At 41.3% G+C, this 21,878-nt stretch overlaps 1 protein-coding gene across 1 annotated transcript in view; it reads left to right on the plus strand.

Annotated features, from left to right (window-relative positions):
• The first annotated feature begins 654 nt into the window (after positions 1-654).
• GABRB1 (gamma-aminobutyric acid type A receptor subunit beta1) overlaps positions 655-21,878 on the plus strand; it is a 410,965-nt gene continuing 389,741 nt past the window's right edge. The window contains exons 1-3 of the mRNA XM_043871401.1: positions 655-975; positions 1,144-1,235; positions 1,677-1,744. Of these exons, the coding sequence (XP_043727336.1) occupies positions 896-975; positions 1,144-1,235; positions 1,677-1,744 (240 nt within the window). The 5' untranslated portion in view covers positions 655-895. The remainder of the gene's footprint in view (positions 976-1,143; positions 1,236-1,676; positions 1,745-21,878) is intronic.

Below are 21,878 nucleotides of genomic sequence, written 5' to 3' on the forward strand. Positions count from 1 at the left end.
GAACTGAATTCAAATAGCTTTTGTTCCTCCAGAACCCCAATCTACCAGTAAACAGAGGTTAGACCCTCTCGGTGTTTCAGGGTCCTATTTTGGGTTACTGACACAAGCTTAACACTTGGCAATAAAAAAAATATTTTCTTTACTAGAACCTAGAAGAAAATGAGACCAATGACTCCAGAAAAAGAACTGCCCGTCCGAGGTGCGGGCTCACGGCTGGCTTCTCTCACCTCTCTCGCCTGGTGAGACCCGAGAGGGGGCGGGAAGACAGCGGGGGAGCGGGAGAGCAGCTGCGAAAGTCGACCAGCTCCTCTTCCTCCTCCTGGGAGAGAGAAAGGACACCGCGCCAGACACCCTTCAGGAGAACCCGAACAAATAAGCCTGGGTTTCTCTGGCTCTCGCTCTCCACTCACTTCGTCCCCCTCACCCCCCTCACCCCATCACTCACACACACGCACACAGAGAACCACTCGCCTCCAGACGCCCAGTTCGAAGATTACCGTGACTGTCAACGAAACATGCCAATCACAGGCAGCCTAAACCAGATCCCTGGGAATTGAGTACAAAAATCGGTTTGGAGGCAGAAAGGAAATGAACATAGCCACCTCCAATGCACAAAGAGAGATTCGTATTCATATGCACGTAGCATCCGAAGCAAAGAAACAGCAGGATATCTTTGCTGTCGGAGAACGCGGAGCACCACAGACAGGAACTTGGAAGGAACTGAAATCTGTTGCCTGCTCCACTAGGAATATTGTTTGCAAGACACCAGGTGTCTTTCGGGAGTGAGCGCCCTCTGCGCATGCGCAGGTCCATTCGGGAATCACTGCCCTGCCGCCGACTAAGTTGCATTCCTTGAATCTTCGCAGAAAAGACAATTCTTTAATCAGAGTTAGTAATGTGGACAGTACAAAATCGAGACAGTTTGGGGCTTCTCTCTTTCCCTGTGATGATTGCCATGGTCTGTTGTGCACACAGGTGAGCAGGGGCTGTTGAATGTCTCTTTTCTTCCCCCCAGGTGTTTCCTTTTTACGGGCTTGCTGGCTCATGTAGCTCGTTATTTGGGGGGTAGGTGTGCCTGTCTGTTCTTATGTCCGCTTGCAGTTCGTGCTCGTTCTGAATCCGGTCCCTACTTCTTCCCTTCAGCGCCAACGAGCCCAGCAACATGTCATACGTGAAAGAGACAGTGGACAGACTGCTCAAAGGATATGACATTCGCTTGCGGCCGGACTTCGGAGGTAATGCTTCATCTTTTTTTTTTTTTCAACCTGTAACCCATATCTAGTTCTCCTTTCCTGGCGAAGATAAATGTAAAAAAAAAAAAAAAAAAAAAAAAAAATTAGGAGAAGCGTGTCATTTTCGTCAGCGTGCACTACGCCCTATGCTCTGGCCAAACACGCGCGCGCGCTCACACACACTCACAGACGCCGGACCCCCAGGCTCAGGTGGATGAACCCCAGGCAGAGCCGGCCTCCCCCCGGCTCGGCACACCCTCTGCATAGTCACTGCATCACGCGTGTGCCCACACCTGTTCTCCGAGGCTGCCCCCTGCAGCGGGGTGGAGGGACGGGGTGGTGGGAGCCCATTCGGAATGTAGTAAGCGCCGGGAAGCCCTCTGCCCCTCCCCAGCCTGTGGCCGCTCTGAGGTTATGTCCACAGTGTGCCCCTGTCCCCCGCAGGGCCCCCCGTGGACGTCGGGATGAGGATCGATGTCGCCAGCATAGACATGGTCTCCGAAGTGAACATGGTGAGTGGCCTCGCGACTGGCCCGGCGGCCGCGCTTACGCAGATGCGAAATGCACCGGTCCCCGTGCCCTCTGCGTTTGGTTGGCGGTCACCTCGCCCCGGCCCCGGGATCCCGCTCCAAGCGCGCTCCCTGCTCTGGCACATACGCCCTGCCGGCCCCGGTTTGTATTTTGAACACACACACGGGCTACTGCAGTGTTCAGGCGGAAACGTGCTCGGCACTATTTGGGGAAGGACGGGTGACTGGCGCCGGCGGAGCGGGTGGGGCGGAGTCAGCGGCACTTTCGCAGGGTTTCCTCGGGTGTCGCGAGGCGCAGGGCACCATCTGCCGGCCGCCGGGTGGCCTGCACCCGCCGGCCCCCGCACCGTGGCCCGCAGCCACCTCCTCGCCAGTCGCGATCCCCGCAGCGAACAAGCCAGACCCAGTCAGGGCCCGGCATCACGCACCCAAGCCCACAGGAGGTTTCCCGGCGTCCTCGCCCTTCCCAGGCCCCAGCACCCGGGGCGGCAGGTGCAACAGGCTGGGGCCGCGGCCCCTGCTGGCCTGCTAGCACGGAAGTACAAGCCGGCTTCTGGGAGAGGCTTGCATTGTTCCCACGTGAGGGTTGATGGATTTGTCTTGCTGCGTCTTGCGAGTTTAAGTTGAACCAAGCTTGGGTTTGCGTTAGACACCGAAGCATGCGGAGGAAAGCCTGATGATCAGTGACGGTGGAACAGGCAGCGCAAGGCAGAGGGCGACAGTAACGTGTAGGGAACACAGCGCAATTTTTCATCGCGAAGAGTTAACATTCTTTTATTTCATATTGCCTCCTTCCTTCTGAAACTGTTTCAGCATCGATCGAAATCATAATGTCTCTTTCTCTATTGGCTGTTTCCAACCACTGTGGGGTAGCAGTTTTCTAGTTAGAGTTTCTAACTGTTGCTTCTTATAAGGCAGGGGGAAAAGCCTGTTGCTTTTCTAGAACAAACCACCCAGCGAACAGCTAGATCTACCTGAGAAAAATGCCATTTTCATTCCACTTACGGGAAAAAAAATGTATTGCGGCAGTGGAAATTTAGATAGCCTTAACAATTTAAAGACTAAAGCCTTTGGGAATTTTATCACTGTGTAGCTGTAAACGCTATAGAGTGATAGGCTAAATGAATTGTCAGTTCATTTCACTTCATTACTATTGTGTCATTTTATTTTAGCATGTTAAGGCTTAAGAATTTTTTTTTTTAGGGTGTATCAGGGAACAAATACATATATTTAAAATATATTGAGTTGGAGTAGATTAAAAAGTGTGACTATTACATTTTGTATTTTATAGTTGTACCTTCCCCTGCTTTAAGTAGCTTATTTTAAACAGTATTTTAATCTGATGGGGGTATTAGAAAAGCAGTTTTGAAATATCAATGCACAATGAATATTCTCTGACTTGGAAAAGGATTTTAATAGACTCATTTATAGTATTCTCTCATATACATGTCCCTGCTACAAAGCACCCCAAATGAGCTATTTACAGACACTGGGGAATGTAATAACAGGGGCACATATACAAACCATACCCAATCCATGTCATGTGACTGGATAAATTAGGCAATGAATTAGTTTAACAAGCTGTTTCTATCAGGTAGATAAATGATGAAAATATTTTCCTTTTCAGTCATTTATTTGGCACCTTGTAAGTACCCACACAGATAATTTATAAAATAGGAGAAGATTGGGAAAGCTCAATGTCTTTGCTAGTGGTCTGCTTTTCAGAATTTTTAAAATGAGTACTTTTGTTAACTATGTTTACAAACAACTTTTCAGTTTAAAAACCTAAACAAAACTGAACTGAATAGGAAGTTGCTATTTAACCAAAACAACCACCATAACAAAAAAGGTCTGTATAATCAGTTCAGTGGAATTTGTACAGAGGCTCAGGAAAAAAATATATATATTGAATTTAATTGCTTTACCGTTGGAAATTGCTCTTTATTATGGAATAATATTTTAAGAAAATTGATTTATTCACTGTACCAGGTATGTACTTGACTTTTAAAAAATATTCGCCCAACGGATAAACCCTTAAAAAATATGTTCTACCAAATTACCCATTACCTTTCCACAATGGTGTTAGAGACATGATAGGAAAATAGAAGCCACTGAACATAGAAAAATAAACCTTCATTTACTTAATTTTTCTTCTGTCATCAATGACAAAGCATTGAAATGCATAGATTGCAAATAACTCCAAAAAAAAAAAAAAATGGAAACAAAGAGGACTTCAGGATCAAGCGTTCTATAGAAACACGATCTGGATAGTTAGCCCTGATTAAGAGCACTGTCTATGACATGCTTTGATTTTTAGACAAGACAGTAGAGTTGAAAAGTCAATGAGAAATAAGACTTATTGCTTTTATATTGAGCATATTTCAGAACCCTGATAGGCAATAACTTCTGAGATTATTTAATAGGGAATTTTCAACAAAATTAACAACAAATAAGAATGGATATTGCATATAATAAAAATAGTTTTAAAGAAAATTTAGATTAAAATCTGTTGCTAAAACATTACTCATTTTTATATTTTTATTCATTACCATTATTACCCACCCATTTCCACAACTGGGAAAATGACATAACTATGCATTACGTTAATGCTTTTGAAAACTACGTTCTGTTTGGAAACTAGGTTCTTTTAACTTTTATTCTTTTCTTATGCTATGCTAAGTGAAGTATAATTCCAGATTGGTTTCTAACATTGTCTGTTTTATTAAAGACTAACGTCACATCAGGAGTATTTTTGATTCATGTCCTTCAGGATTTAAAAATATTTTTCCTAAATTTAAAAAAGAGAGAGAGAGCTCTGTTAGTCAAGAATCTCTATAATCAAGAATTGTTGGTTTTGAACAGTAAATGGAAAACCTCTGAAGAATAATTCTGATGCAGGGAAAAAAATCTATACTTGAGAGCAGGGCTTTTCTTTTCAGGCAAAAATATTATTCATTAAATCAGGAAGGACTTTTTCTTTTGGCATCATGGGATAGATTGTGCTTGTGATGGCAACTACAATACTGTTATTTTCTAAACAGTCATCTTTAAGAAGCTACTGATTTCCATGTGTGTTAAATTAAATCTCTCAAACCTTTTTAACAATTTCTGTGAAATTGTATACCTACACACATACACAAACATGTACACAACAGGCTGATCAGAGAGGAATAAAGAGCAGTAGGAAGAAGAAGAGACAGGAGCCCTCAGAGCCTGCCTTGAAGTAACCACGGACGTCTGCTGATAAGAGCCCAGTAAGACACAGATAATAATAAGCAAGTCTTAGAGTAATTGACTGGAAGGAACATGATTAAGTACCTGTAACAAAAGGTTGAACCCTTGTATTTGGTTCCAATGACTAGCTGTTCCTTCTTATTAAAGAGGCAGCTCCTAATCATCAAAGGGGAGCTCAACCACACAACTCTCTGTCTCCCATCGAAAGACATGGTGGTCTGAGAGTGGCCACCCCCAGAAGATTTGACATCTCTTAAGCCCTAATCCAATGTAGGTCTCAACCCAAGCTGTTCCCAGGACTGGATACCTGTCGTGTGTTCATTGCTTCCTTCCTTCATACATTCATAGATGCCACAGTGACTGCTCTTATAGGCATTAAAATTGACATTAAGAACGCCTCCTCAAAAAACTAAAATGAGTTTAATTGTCTAAATAATACCCCAGAGAAAAACAAATCTTATTTATGAAATACCCTCTATTGTCAAAATCCCATTCTTATTTTAATAGTTGATTCCGGACGTTTCTGGTATCCACTTCATTTATGTCTCACTTATGTCTAGTTACCATCCTCCTGATGACACCAAACAGTAACCACCTGTCCGAAATCTCTCTTTCCCATTTCTCTAAGCCAGTGCTTCTCATTCTTCAATGTTTATCTGAACCACTCTGGGATCTCAAACTGTTAAAATGCAGTTTCTTATTCAGAGGTCTGGAGTGAGGTCTGATATCCTGCATTGTTAGCAACTCCTAGATGCTGTTAATTGCTCATACATAGACAACACCAGGACTCCCTGCTGGCTCAGACGGTAAAGTGTCTGCCTGCAATGCAGGAGACCTGGGTTCGATCCCTGGGTCGGAAAGATCCTCTGGAGAAGGAAATGGCAACCCATTCCAGTATTCTTGCCTGGAAAATCCCATGGACAGAGGAGCATGGTAGGCTACAGCCCATGGGGTCGCAGAGAGTCAGACCCGACTGAGCAACTTCACTTTCACTTTCAGACAGCACTTTGAAAAGCAAGATTGCAGTACATTTTTCCAAGGCCTAGAATTATTAAGAAATGAACCTTTTTTCCCTCTTAAATTTCTCTAAGGATGGTATTTTTCCAAGGTTTCAAATTAAGTTTCAAATTAACTTCTGGGTAGTCAAACAGGTAGCTGTGCTCAAAAGCAAAAATTAGTGTAGTAATTGATGATAAGGAACAGGATAAAGACAAGAGCCTTGTTGGTAGGGGTCAACTTAAAACTGATACGCAGTCCTGTGTCAGTACTTGTGAGTCATCCAGCCTTAAACGATGGCTGTGAAAGTGCTTCCAAGCAGAGCAACTTGCACAACACTCTCCTCGACTTTACAGAGCACCAAGGACTCTTCCTTTTCACAATAAAGAATACTGCAAACTGGGTTTCCCCTACTAAGAGCCTGCAATAGCTTTATAAAATAGCCTGAACATACTCTTGCTGCTGTCGGTAAATTTTCTGAGGTTATAACAGAATTCCTTTGCAAATAGAATAAATAGGTCAGTACTATTTAAAGGCATGAACAGATATCAGCAGTTAAAGATACAAATATGTTTTTCTCTTATTAACGAGGTCTCCCTTTTAGGTGCTGGGGTGCAATATTGTACCATCTAGAGAAGTTCAAAGAGGAAAAACTTCCCTTTACCTTTCTGTTTGGAGATAATAGATCTTTGTATACTCTAAGCCACATCAAAGCAAACATATCCAGATTTTTTAAAGTTTGAAGTTACATTTGAAATACTATGTTCCTAGGGTTACATGGCCAGACTAGGAATTAAAGTGCGTAGTACAATGAAAATAAATAGTGGCATTTATTGAATGCCTTTTGTTGAATATCCTATGTGGAAGACATGGTTATCAAATCATTTTATCAGTAACTCATTTTGTTGTTTGTTGTTCAAAGGCTAAGCCATGTCCCAGTCTTTGCGACCCCATGGGCTGCAGCTGTCAGGCTTCCCTGTCCTTCGCTGTCTCCTAGAATTTGCTCAAACTTGTGTCTATTGAAGTCTCTGTAATCACCATCCCCCATTATAGATGGAGAAACTGAGGTTGAGAGAGGGAGAAAGTTAGGTTGAAAGAGGTTAAATAACTTGCTCAGAAGTTACAGATCTAGTCACTGGCAGAGCCAGGAACCCAGGCAGCCTGGTTCCAGAACCTGGCTTCTATCTGTGAGGCAAGTAAGAAAACACTGCTGGTATTTAGCTTTGGGACTTTGAGTAAGTCACTTGACTTCTCCAGTTCTCAAGTTTTTCTTCTGTAAAATGAAGGTAAATGACCCAGTTACTAAATCTTTTCCAGTTCAAGTATCTACTGTAGAAACTTAGACTCTGTCAAAATGCAGATTCTTCCTCTCCACTGTATTCTCCTGTTAGATGTCATCTTATTCCATTTTGTTCTTCTGTTAGATGTGTCAGTCAACAAGCATTTATTGAATTCCACTGAGTGCAAACTCCTGGTGTCTCCTGGGAACATTGCTGTAATGATTTTGTGCAATCTGGGGCCCCTTGGATTACCGTTTTAATTGGTCATGACATAATCATCCATTTTTCCCTAGTTAAACACATTCCCAAAGACAACAACAAGAAATGTTGAATCAGTGGTATTCAAAAGGAGATTTGAATGATGCTGGGTTTATATTGTATTGCACTTTGGAGCCAAGAGTGTATTTGAAGTGTTTCCATCCTGTGCTGTCCATCGTATTCATAAGGGGAACTTTGCTCAGCTGTTGCCAAACTAACAAATATTTCAGCACAATGTGAAACAGAAGGAGAGCTTTAGTTTCCAAGATCTGGGTATCCCAAACGATTTACCCAAATCACCTAAAATATTTCCATCAGGTGGTCTGGGAACAAGAGGTAAAGCCAAGATGTCACCTGAACTGAACATCAATTCTATAAATATTTGGTGTTTTTGTCATGGCAGACCCCCTAAGTTCTTGATAGCACTCTCAAAACACACATGAATCAAATGTTGCATTATCAGGGAAGGTAAAACATGTCAAAAGAAAAATAAATGATATTAAATGTTTTTAATTGATTTGAGTTTTAACAACTCAAATGACCATTATCATACTTGAGGATAGTGGAAAGATAAATGCTATACCCTTGCAGTTGATTAAATGTTAATACAATTTCCCCATGAACTTTTCAAAACACTGAATCCTATTTTTCATAATAGCAGGATTGACTTTTTGCATTTTAGAATACTTCTGTTTTCAGAAGATCATGCATTTCATGAAGTCTCTTGACTTCTGGTTGTTGAGAGTAGTTATAGTCAGTAGCATAAAACAATCTATTACTCAGCACTTGACAGAAATGATCAAGAAAGGTTTTAAATTAATTCCTATCAGTGGTGATAACTTAGGAAAAAAGAGACTGGTCCTAAGATGAGTGAAAGATGAACAGGTTTTCTTTAGTGCTTCTTAAATGCTTAAATCCCCTTCTTAAATCCTCATATTCCTCTCTGTTTTTCTGCTGGTAGTTTTTTTTCTCTTCTACCCCTCCATTAAGTACTGAGTGTATTTTGTCTCTTACAATCCCAATAAAACTGTCATTGTTTTTTATATTTAAGATTAAAGGCCTTTTCCCAAAAGCACGCATTCAACCATTTTAGTGATTAAAGCACTTTAGTGATAAGGTCTCTGTCTTTGTGGAGTTTATAGTCTTTAAAAAACAAACAAAGATCTCTATGCTTGAAGTAATTTTTTTTTTCCTTTTTGGAAGATTTTGAAACACTCATAGTTACCTTGATTGGGGGCTGTTTTGGTTCGGCACACACTGAACAATTAGTCTTTTATCATGTCATGAACTCGGTATTAGGAATGGAAAAATGACTAAGATGTGTTCCATATCTTCAAATATTTTATAGTGTAGAGAAAAATGCAGAAATAGTGATTTTAAAACAATGTGGTAGGGGCTGTGATAGAGATTTGCATGTCCGTGTCCTATGGAAGCATGGAGAAGTAGCTTCTAAGGAATGGTGAAGGGTTAATACTTGGGGTAAATCCTAAAGAGGACTAGTAGTGAGAGCCCTGTGTAGGCTGCAAATGAGAAGAAATACTTTCCAAGCAAAAGGAAGGGCATAAGCATTGGCAAGTGTACCCGCACACAGCGTGGAGTGTTCTGGGAACTGCAGGCCATTCACTCTTGTGAGAACTTGAAGGGCACAGGGAAGACTGTCTCGAGATCAAACAGGATGCTCAAAGCAAGATGTAGGACAGTGTTATTGAGTGTTCTTGCTTATGTAAAAAGAAGCCTCTTTAGAAACGTGTGTGTATGTGTGTGTGTGTGTGTGTGTGTGTGTGTGTGTGTGTGTGTGTGTAGTATAAGCACTGACCACTTCTGCAAGAAGGCTCAGGAGATGAGTAACAGTGACTGCCTCTTGGAAGTAGAACCAGCACTAGGAGTGTGACTTGGAGGGATACTTAGCGTTCTTTATAGGCCCCTTTGAATCGTTTGATTTTTAAAACTTTTACACATTTTGCATTTTCACTTTAAAAACAAAGTTAGACAGGCAGAGAAACAGAAAGAAATGATGGCATGTGTGCATTAAGGAAATGAGTCCTAATTCTGAAACACAGGAAACCTGCTGCGGATTTTAACAGGTAGCTACATTTTATTTTTCAGATAGACCATTCTGATGGCTTCATGGAGAGTGAAGTAGAGAGGCTAAAACAGGGGCAAACATTTCCAGTTAAGAAGCATGAGAGGGTGTGTGACACTTCATATGGATGATAAAAGCCTCAAGTGGAACAGTAGCTCTAGGAATGGAAAGGAAGAGAAAAAAAGATTCAAACAGAAGTCAATCAGAGGGGTTTTGTGACTGGTCAGATATTGGAAGTTAGAGAGGCAGTGAGCCTAAGATACCCTATGGCTTCCATATTGAATGATGGGCATAGATGGCACCATCTGCCCAGGGCGGGAAACAGGAAAGGAAGTACCAGCCATCTTGTCACCACTAAAGGAGATGTCTTTACAGATTTTTTTAGGAAAAAATCTCAGAGCATGTTGTTACAAGACTGTGGGAAGGTGCTCAGTCACTAAGTCGTATCTCCCTCTTGGCAGCTTCATGGACTGTAGCCCGCCAGACTCCTCTATCCTTGGGATTTCTCCAGCAAGAATTTTGGAGTGGGTTGCATTTCCTCTTCTGGGGATCTTTCCGACCCAGAGATCAAACTCGGGTCTCCTGCATCTCTTTCCTTGGCTGTCTGCCTCTCTACTGAGTCACCTGGGAAGTCCCTCTTGTGGAAATACAGAGGTAGCATATTTTGGAGGTTGGCCTATCCTGAAAAAAACTAGTTTCTTGGTGACCCTTCCAGTTCAGTTCACAAATAAGGCAAGTTCTACATGGAAACATTCTGAGCCCATACATGTGGTGGCTGAAATGACCTGGTTAGAGATTTGGAGAAATGGTGCTGGCCAAAGACAGAGAACATTCAGTGCAGTCAGCTTTAATCTGTAGCAACATTGTTCTTTATCTAGGAGGACCCAGACCCTGATAAGATTGAGAACCTACTTTTCAAAATGCCCCAGAGAAGTGACCTTTGTATGCTGTTTCGTTTGCTTTTATAAAACCCTATAGGTGGGGGAAAAAAAGATTTGTGCGGAACTCACTTACACAGCATCTGCTGTCTTCTCCGTCGAGTCCCTAAAATGATTCAGAGTCCTTCTGGAACACTGTGTTTCCATGGGAAATCACATGAAAGCAGTGTGAGTCCTTGTAGAAAGTGCATTTGGCACTGAAATGAGACGGGGTATAATAGACAGCTCAAGTGGGGCCAGCAGAAGTGAAGCTTAGCTGCCAGAAAATTCAAAAGTGACTCCCAGGAGCTTTACAGAAGAGCAAAAACATTTGAATGGTTTAGTGGGGTTGATTTTAAACAACCTTGTTGAAACAAGGTTTCAACAGAGCCCTACCCCAACAAATGGTCTCCTGGCAAGTGGATACCTATTTAAGCAAAGGCTTATTTGTAGATTGTGTCATTGAGTTCAGAGAAAGAAGGCAGAGAAGCAGATAGAGAAATAGACTTAAACAGAAGGGTTCAGACAGAAGGTAGCTGTTAGCAATCCCTACCGCAGTGGAGAGAGTATGCGTTAAGGTCCTTGGGATGCAACCAGGAAATTAGAGGCCTGGAGTCTTGTTCTGGTTGCTGAATGGATTCATCAGGGAAGTTGCTAAGAGAGAATCCTGTTTGAATGAGAAGGTTTATTTGGGAACCTTCCTGAAGGTAGAAGAATAGATTTATTGAAAGTTCAGGATCTCTGCCTACTCTAACCCTCTGTGACTCATGGGGAGGTTGGTTTTTTTTTTTTTTTTCTTTTGATCTATTATTTTCAAGAGAATGCTATTCGATTCTCTAGTCAAGAGAAATCCCTTTGTGGTTTCCATAGAGACAGTTCAATGACATTTATTTGAAATCCTACCTGTGCCTAGAACATTTTCCCATGTCAGAAGCCATCATTTCTCCCTTCTCCCACCTGTAATCTCTTTCCACCCAAATGCATCTAGATCTACTTCAAAATCCACAAGAAATCATCTTTCTTCTATAGTCTTGTCTGTAGCCACATAGAAGAGGAATCTGCTGGAGGAAGAATGTCTAGGGCATAGAAGCAAACCTCTGAAAAGTCTGAGACTCTGAAAAGACAAAAGACCCAATATAACATAATGATTTTCTTTAAGTTCATATAAAGTTTTTATTAGCCTTGTCTTCCGCCTCCTACCCCCAGCACTATGTTAGCTACAGGAAGTTCAGGATTATACTCTATGCTCTGTATGTAGTTCTTAGCATATTATAGAGACTTAATAACATTTATTAGGATTATAAAAGAATTTTCCTAGACATAAAAAAGTGTTAGTAATAATGGCATTTAAAATTTCTAATTCAGAAATTAATAGTTCCTCTGTCAGGCCTACCTTATACTTTCATAAGCAATTTTCTTTTATGTTGATAGTGAATCATTAGCCATTTCCATAGAAACAACTCTATCAGGTGGCACAGCCAGTTTTAGAGACACAAAATCATTTCATGACAAATCTCAAAGTATAAATATATGCATATATATGTATACACATTTAAGTATTCATTGTCTTTAAAAATTAGTGAATTCATTTCATTTTTCAAAATGTAATCTGTGTGTTGGTACCTGGACTTTCAATATTTCTGGAAACATTTAAGAAATTACAAAGAATAACTGGATTGATGACTACAAAGTGAATAGCATTTAAATAGAAGAAAAGTAAAACATAAAAGGAAGCACACAAAAAAGGTTTTCTCAGGCATTTGGGGTGATTTTGGAGGAGCCAAGTTAAATTTTAAATGATAACCAAGGAACTTAATCAAATTTGAAAATATAAAGCAAGTGATATACCTAATTCAGAAATATATATTTACTATGGAAGCATATAATATCTATTATATCTGTCTTATCTACTTATAGCTGCTGTAAATGTATCCTTACCTCAAACATGAATGTTTGCTTTGAAACATCAACTTTTGTCTGAAACTTCCACACCCACACAGTCATTTGTCATAACCAGTAAATGTGTTAAATCAAATACCACATTAAATGGAGATAAGAGATTTTTTTTTCCACTGACATCACCACTTCTCTGCTCCCCCCACCTGCAACACGCACACACACACACACACACACACACACAATTCAGCACATCCCGAAGGAACAGTCTAAGAACAAAGATCCTGGTTCAAACTGACCATGGAGTTGAGGCTTATGAGAGGAGACAGAGAAGATTCACTATGAAGATTCACGTTAGTCACTGAAAACTTTTGGCTAAATGTGGTGGGAACTGATTCTCAGACGTTTCAAAGCTGGAAACAGAAGGAGGAGGACAGGATGAAAAATTTGAAGAGTGAAAGGTACTCACAAAACTGGAAAGTCATATCCAGTTTTTGGTGGGTTATTGGTGCATACCTCCTACATCCCTGTCTACCCTACTTTGGGAAACACCCCTACAAGCTGTGCCGTCATGAAGTGTGAAGAGAACTTCATAACCTGGCTCTCTGAAATTGTGGAAGGGAAAGACTTTCGAGATCTTACAGACATCTGCCCTACTGTGCTCAAAACCCCTGTCATAGGACATAAGCATGACTTGGTGAATGATAGTTTTGCCTCATTCACTTTCAGTTCAGTTGCTCAGTCGTGTCCGACTTTTTCAACCCCATGGACCGCAGCACACCAGGCCTCCCTGTCCATCACCAACTCCTGGAGTTTACTCAAACTCATGTCCATCGAGTCGGTGATGCCATCCAGCCATCTCATCCTCTGTTGTTCCCTTCTCTTCCTGCCCTCAATCTTTCCCAGCATCAGGGTCTTTTCAAATAAGTCAACCCTTCGCATCAGGTGGCCAAAGTATTGGAGTTTCAGCTTCAGCATCAGTCCTTCCAATGAACACCCAGGACTGATCTCCTTCAGGATGGACTGGTTGGATCTCCTTGCAGTCCAAGGGACTCTCGAGAGTCTTCTCCAACACCACACTTCAAAAGCATCAATTCTTTGGCACCCAGCTTTCTTTACAGTCCAACTCTCACATCCACACATGACCACTGTAAAAACCATAGCCTTGACCAGATGGACCTTTGTTGGCAAAGTAATGTCTCTGCTTTTTAATATGCTGTCTAGGTTGGTCACAACTTTCCTTCCAAGGAATATGCATCTTTTAATTTCATGGCTGCAATCACCGTCTGCAGTGATTTTGGAGCCCAGAAAAATAAAGTCAGCCACTGTTTCTGCATCTGTTTACCATGAAGTGATGGGACCGGATGCCGTGATCTTAGTTTTCTGGATGTTGAGCTTTAAGCCAACTTTTTCACTCTCCTCTTTCACTTTCATCAAGAGGCTCTTTAGTTCTTCTTCACTTTCTGCCATAAGGGTGGTGTTATCTGCATATTAGGACTTCCCTGCTGGCTCAGAGGGTAAAGTGCCTGCCTATAATGCGGGAGACTTGGGTTTGATCTCTGGGACAGGAAGATCCCCTGGAGAAGGAAATGGCAACCCACTCCAGTACACTTGCCTGGAAAATCCCATGGACAGAGAAGCCTGGTAGGCTACAGTCCATGGGGTCGCAAAGAGTCAGACATGACTGAACAACTTCACTTTCACTTATCTGCATATCTGAGGTTATTGATATTTCTCCTGGCAATCTTGATTCCAGCTTGTCATTCATCGAGCCCAGTGTTTCTCATGTTGTACTCTGCATATAAGTTAAATAAGCAGGGTGACAATATACAGACTTGATGTACTCCTTTTCCTACTTGGAACCAGTCTGTTGTTCCATGTCCAGTTCTAACTGTTGCTTCCTTCATACAGGTTTCTCAAGAGGCAGGTCAGGTGGTCTGGTATTCCCATCTTTTGAAGAATTTTCCACAGTTTATTGTGATCCACACAGTCAAAGACTTTGGCATAGTTAATAAAGCAGAAATAGATGTTTTTCTGGAACTCCCTTGCTTTTTCGATGATCCAATGGATGTTGGCAATTTGATCTCTGGTTCCTCTGCCTTTTCTAAAACCAACTTGAACATCTGGAAGTTCACAGTTCATGTATTGCTGAAGCCTGGCTTGGAGAATTTTGAGCTTTACTTTGCTAGCCTGTGAGATGAGTGCAATTGTGTGGTAGTTTGAACATTCTTTGGCATTGCCTTTGTTTGTGACTGGAATGAAAACTGACCTTTTCCAGTCCTGAGGCCACTGCTGAGTTTTCCAAATTTGCTGGCATATTGAGTGCAGCACTTTCACAGCATCATCTTTTAGGATTTGAAATAGCTCAACAGGAATTCCATCACATCCACTAGCTTTGTTTGTAGTGATGCTTCCTAAGGCCCACTTGACTTCACATTCCAGGATGTCTGGCTCTAGGTGAGTGATCACACCATCGTGATTATCTGGGTCATGAAGATCTTTTTTGCCTCATTACCATTGAGCTTTCACACATTTTAAAGGATTTGTACTTTGGCTTCTGCAGAATGGACAGAGATATGTGAGCCCAACCTCAAACCAAACAAATTCCACTATTCTTTTTCAATACTATTCAATCTGACCTAGCGGAGGTTTAGTTTTGAGCAGAAATGTGGGGCCCTTTCAGTAGTTGGTTGGGGAACACCTATGGAAGATGGATTCAGAAGCTGCCTGCTTGAAATACCGTCATCGGATCTCAATAGCCTCTGTTCTGATTCCTGGTGAAAGGCAAATAACTCCCAGAGAGGCACTAATCATGCTAGTTCTTATTTCTTGTATTTGCACCAATGTGTGAATGAATGACTGAATGACAGCACAGGTTTGCTTAAGAGAAGACTAGAAAAGAATAGGAGAAAAGTGAGGAGACAGAACTTACTTCACACTTTCCCCGAGTCAGCAGTTTCCTTACTTTGGGAACCAGTACAAAAGAGGCCAACACAGTTGCAGAGTGAGATGTGCTGACCCAGCATTTGTGCTGTCCGCTCTCCACTCAGAAAGAATTGTGCTTTATCTGACAGTGATACTCAACTTTCTGGAGCCCAAGATGGGAAATCGACAAATTCACTCCCGTTGTCTGAAAGCATAGTATCTATGCTGACGGGGCCAGGTGGCAATAATATCCCACAGTTTTAATAACCTGATGAATTGCATAGTTAAAATCAGTGTCTAGTGGGCAACACACTGGAATTTTTTAAGTCCAGACACTCCCCATCTGGTGAACATAATTTTGGTTTTTCTCCTTAAGTACATTCCCCTTGAATATGCTTCTGTCAAGTTATATTTAAATAATTTAAGTCACTTTAAAATGTCAGGATGAGATTGTATTCTAATTTATACTCTCAAGTATGAATCTCATGACTTACTTAAGCCCTTTGATTCTCAGTTCCATGTAAAATGGAAATAATAGTGTCTGTTCTACTTATTTCAGGGAGCGGGAAGAATCAAAAGAGGTTAAATCATATACAAATATGTGCTCTGTATATGTGATGTAAAACTGTAAACTACTATGGATATTAAATACTGGTGTTTTTATTGTTTTACTGTTATCTCTTAGACTGGTAATGAATTTCTCCTGCTTTAATGCTAGGATATCAGGAATAACATTAATTCGCATCTTGCATAATCAAATATAATGATATTTTTGTTCAGTGCTGGGATTTTCATCAGGCAGTTGAAATTCACAGTACTACTTCTCATTGTGAAACTATTCTGTGACATCTGACAGGAAAAAAAAAAAATGAAAAGAGTTTCTCACACCTTTCCTCCTGATCATTTTCTCTTGGTGCTCACTCTGAGACCTCTCACATTTTAAAATTTCAACCTGTGTATGGCCCCCCATACCTCTCTAACTTTCACTTTTTGTGTTACTTCCTGGTCAGTGAAAGAAATGGGTTGTGTGGTTTTCCATGGGCTTAGCCGGGGGAATGAGGGCTCTGAAGGTAACGTTATTTTAATTGCAGCCCCTGTACCTACAGGCCCTGTTGCCTTAGTATTTTTTAACTCTAGAATAATAATATAATTGATTGTCCAAACATGAACCATTGAGGATGAAAAGGAGCACTACTAATAATACCTGGATCAAGAAGTGTAAACCAACACTGTCGGGAAAGCCAGGGTTTATGATCACCCCGTGCTACTCAAAACCTGAATTTCCTCATCTTTATTTATTTATCTTTTTCTTCATCTTTAAAATGGGGATAAATTATATTTTCTTCTTAAGTCATTGAAGGCTTAATGATCTGTTATGTTGTCTGATTTGGGGGAAATATCAGTTATTTTCTTCTTTCTTGTTTTCCTTTTCCTCCCTCTCCTTCCCCTTCCTTCACTGAACACATATTAAGTACCAGTCACTGTTACGAGCACCTTATATGAACTTCAACAATGGACGTAAGGTAGAGTAGATAACCTAATAAGAGTTTTTATACTAAAATTTGAGATAATCAAACAGATAAAAATATCATCTATCAGCTCACCTTTGTTTATCAAGAGTATTATAAGAGCAAAGAGATTTGCTAGGAATTGGGAAGTGTTATTAAAAATTGTAGGATTTACTTTATTCATTCAAGGAACAGCCAAGAATATCATTGAGAGAATAGGTTATTAAAAGATAACAATCTTTATGGGGTCATTATTGACCACAATTAACACTAAAAAAGGGCCCTAATGATGAGATCTTAACTTATGACATCACAGAGAAAGCACTACCAAGCTGAGATGTTCAAGAGGAAAATAATCTAGGTAGGAAGGTGATGGATATTCCACATAGGGAAAATAGTACAAAGAAGTTTGTAAAGATAGTATTACCAAGACTAATCAGATGTGAATCTTAAGGCCTAGAAAATCATCTTGGAATCTTAGTAATAATAATAATACTTACTGAGTACTTCTAAGCAAGTACCATTCTAAGCATTGTACAAATATTAACCCTGCTGCTGCTGCTAAGTCGCTTCAGCCGTGTCCGACTCTGTGCGACCCCGTAGACGGCAGCCCACCAGGCTCTCCTGTCCCTGGGATTCTCCAGGCAAGAACACTGGAGTGGGTTGCCATTTCCTTCTCCAATGCATGAAAGTGAAAAGTGAAAGTGAATAACCCACTTAATCCATAATGCAGCCATATAAGGGATGTGTCATTATTATCTCAGTTTTACAGGTAAAGAAACTGAGGCATAGATAGAAAAGTTAAAAAAAAAAAAAAATACTTGCCCAAAGTTGTACAACTAGTAAATGATAGAGCTGTGATTTGCACCCGGCTAGCCTGGCTTCAGGGTCTATGTGTGGTAGTTAGGTCACTAAATCAAGATCATAAAACATTGTTATTTCTGACAACATTTAAACTAGAGAAGTTTTGAAGATTAGGAGGCATTAATACTTGACAAAATGGGTCCTAGGATGAAATGTATTAGCAATTAATATTATTTAGTCCAGAGTTAAACTTTGTAAAGGTTAAGGAGTAGCTTGATTAATGTCTTCAGGTTTACAAAAGCATTTTAATCTGTTAACTGATTTAAATCACATTCAACCTATTTGCATGCAAGATATTACTTAAAGTGCAGTGTTAGGTGCTCACTGAAAATAAAATGAGAGCATGGATTTTATGCCTCTTCTGAGAAACTCTTAACTTGAAGAAAGAAGCAAAGTTTAAATTGGACATAAGGAAGAACATCTTGACTGAAATGAGTGAGAAGATGCTGGAAGCAGCTATAGAGAGTATCTGGGAAGTGTCCATCCTTAGAAAGCTTCAGAACAAGAAAAGATAATTATATCTGTCCTAGTTGGCTTATAGAGCTCTTCTATCCAAAGGCAAGAAGGTGACCAGAGAAATAATGCTTCGCTAAGAACCTTCCCAATTGAGGGATTTGAACTTCTAAGAGTTTTACTTGATATTAACAATCTATTGTAAGATCTTCAAAAATCCTCACATTTTGATCACCTGCTTCCCTCATGACTCAGATGGTAAAGCGTCTGCCTGCAGTGTGGAGGACCTGGGTTCAATCCCCGGGTCAGGAAGATTCCTGGAGAAGGGAATGGCAACCCACTCCAGTACTCTTGCTGGAAAATCCCATGGTTGGAGGAGCCTGGTGGGCTGCAGTCCATGGGGTTGCGGAGTCGGACGTGACTGAAGCAACTTCATACACAGAGTATATATAATTCAAGAAGAAGACTACAACCATACACTTAGAGGTAGTGATGGGGCACTTGACTGGGCTATCATTAATTCACTGGCTGTTTCTAGAGCAACTAAATTATTGACTGGGCTTCCCCTTGGCTCAGCGGTAAAGATTCCACCTGCCAGTGTAGAAGACAGAGGAGACTCGTGTTTGATTCCTGGGTTAAGAAAATCTCCTGGTGGAGGGCATGACAGCACACTCCAGTATTCCTGCCTGGAGAATCCCATGGACAGAGGAGCCTGGGGGCTATTCCCTGGAGTCGCAGAGTTGGACACGACTGAAGTGACTGAGCGCACACATTGACCTTATCCTACTCACATTTATATCTCAGAAAAATTTGCCTTGTCACTGACCTTCATGCTGGTTAGTGAAGGGGAGATTCAGGAGACTTTAAATCCTCAAATGCCAAGGGTGTTCTATAATGGGAGTGTCTTGAAGACTTTGCCTGATAAGTGCATTTTGCGTGGGGTAGGCTGTGTAAAATCATGTTGAACTGAATTTAAATGTAATGCATTCAAGTCTCTGTATACTTCTGTACTTTGTACAGGAAAAAAATCCTTTAATGTCAAAAATAGAAATAGTTATTAAAATATAATGAAATGTATTATGTATCAGGTTCCAAAATAAATACGTGACATCAGTTTTTACAAGAGCCACCTGGGATAGGAATATTTAATATCTCTGTTCCACAGATGGGGCTTCCTTGGTGGCTCAGATGGTAAAGAATCTGCCTGCAATGCAGGAGACCCAGGTTTGATCTCTGAGTAGGGAAGATCCCTGGAGAAGGGAATGGCAACCCACTTCAGTATTCTTGCCTGGAGAATCCCTTGGACAGAGGAGCCTGGTGGGCTACAGTCCATGGGATCAGATAAAGAATTGAGAACAGGAAAACTGATTTATTGTTTTTAGAGATCAAGCCTGTTTAAGAACCACACATCTAACCCCCTCTTTTGGGTCCTGGGACTTAATTCCAATGTGTGTGTATGGGAGGAGGGGACTGGGAGGCTCCCCAACACAGACAACAAGCAATACTCTGGACACCAGCTGAGTGTGCTACAACACAACGCGATTCTGACACTGCTAACCCAGATACAGCATCAGATTCCACAGGTTGAGTGTTCAGGTCTACAAGATGTCCCCTTCCCCACTTCAGATGCCAGCTGCAAGACCAGGTTGTTACCTGTACTCATGACTAACTGGCTGTAAATCAGAGGTTCCCACAATCTCCACCTTGGGCTTGATTATATTTTGTTAGAGCAGCTCACAGAACTCAGAGAAACATTTTACTGACTAGAGCACCAATTATTATAAAAGGATATAACTCAGGAGCAACCAGATGGGAGACACGCATGGAGCAAGGTGTGGGGAGTGGCCACAGGTCGTCCACACTCTTTCCAGGTCTAGCCCCTCCCCCATTTCCAAGTGATCACCAACTGGAAAGCTTTGAATCCCTTTCCTCTTGGATCTTTATGGAAGATCCATATTTGGGTAGGGAAGATCCATTATTGGGTAGGAAGGATTGATTAGATCACTGGCCGTTGTAGATTGAACTCGATCTCCAGCGCCTCTCCTCTCCTGGAGGTCAGGGGAGGGAACTAGAAGTTCCAGTCCTCTAGTCACTCAGCTGGCTGTGCTGGCCATCAGTCCCCATCTTTAGACGCTTTCCCAAAGTCATCTCATTAACATAACAAAAGACATTGTCCTCCCACCCTCCTTGGCTTCCTTGATGGCTCAGATGGTAAACAATCTGCCTGCAAACAGGAAATCCAGGTTTGATTCCTGCCTGGGTCAGGAATATCCCCTGCAGAAGGGAATGGCAACCCACTCTAATATTCTTGCCTAGAGAATTCCATGGATAGAGGAGCTTAACGGACTACGGTCCATGGGGTCGCAAAGAGTCGGATATGCCTAAGTGACTAATACTTTCACTCTTCACTTAGAAATTTGAAGGATTTTTTTTTTTTTTTTATGAGTTGTTTGATAAAAGTTGAGGGAGGGGTGGGGAATAGGAGGACCGAGTATATATTTCTTATTATAAATCGTAACATCACACTTCTCTTTTATATATATCTATATTTGGCATGTGGGGTCTTATTAGTTGTTCCCCAACAAGGGTTGGAACCTGTGCCCCATGCAGTGGAAGCCTGGAGTCTTAACCACTGGATCCCCAGGGAAGTCCCTCCCCTTATCATTTTATCCAACAATCATTTCTTTCCATTTCAGAGTTTACTCTGGTCTGAATTGTGCTGTTAAGAGACATCTCCTATTTCTTTTGGGAAGAATTCCACCAAAAAGAATCAAATTTTGAATTTCAGGCCTCAAAACAAGCAGGAGCATGAGGGGTAGTTGGTATTCTTACTCCAGTTTTGTGGAATTACTTCCCTGGACAGAACTTTACCTCTTCATTTTTTTTGTGACGGAAGATGAAAGAAAAAAAAACCACTCCCAGCAGAGGAGAGGGCTGCTTGGGGGGAGCCCAGGTCCCATCTCTCCCTCCATCGCTCTCCTTGTCATGGCCCATAAAACAGGCAACACAGCATCTCTCCTGTCAGGTTTGCTTGCAGATGGGATTTGTTTGTTGGAGTCCAAGACAAAGACTCAGAAAATCTAAAATCTGTTACTTTTCAATTTACGAGATTTCCTGCCAGTGAAAAGAAAGAATTGCCCTCCACTTCAGATTTCTCTAAGGGGGCAGGCATCAACTGCAGGAAGGGGGAAGCATGCTGGTTGTTTCTTGGGGGAGAGTAGGGAAGCTAATTAGGCAACCCGTTTCTGGGTAGAAAAGACAGAAGAGGCTCAGGTATATTTAGCTTTTCTTATTTTTCCAACTGAACACTGAGAGAGAAATCAAACAGGAATGTGCAAAGGTCACATCATTTCATCACTGTCCTTTCAGAACTGGGGAATTACATTATGAAATGCAGATGGCATCTTGAGGTTAAAATAGCAAGTTATTATTATCACATCACTTACAGGAGAGACTTTTCATTTTTCTGTCTCCTGAAGGAATATACATTTTAAAACTTTATTAAAAAAATTAAAGGCATGTATTAAAAAATTTTAAACTTCTGTTTCTTCCGGCTTGGTTGGAATGATGGCAAGATAACAGTCACTTAGCTTGCTTCCCTGTGGCTCAAACGGTAAAGAATCTGCCTGCGAGGCAGGACACCAGGGTTCAATCCCTGGGTTGGGAAGATCCTCTGGAGAAGAGAATGGCAATCCACTCCAG

This window comes from Cervus elaphus, chromosome 17, assembly GCF_910594005.1.
Source record: "Cervus elaphus chromosome 17, mCerEla1.1, whole genome shotgun sequence".
Classification (NCBI taxonomy): Eukaryota; Metazoa; Chordata; class Mammalia; order Artiodactyla; family Cervidae; genus Cervus; species Cervus elaphus.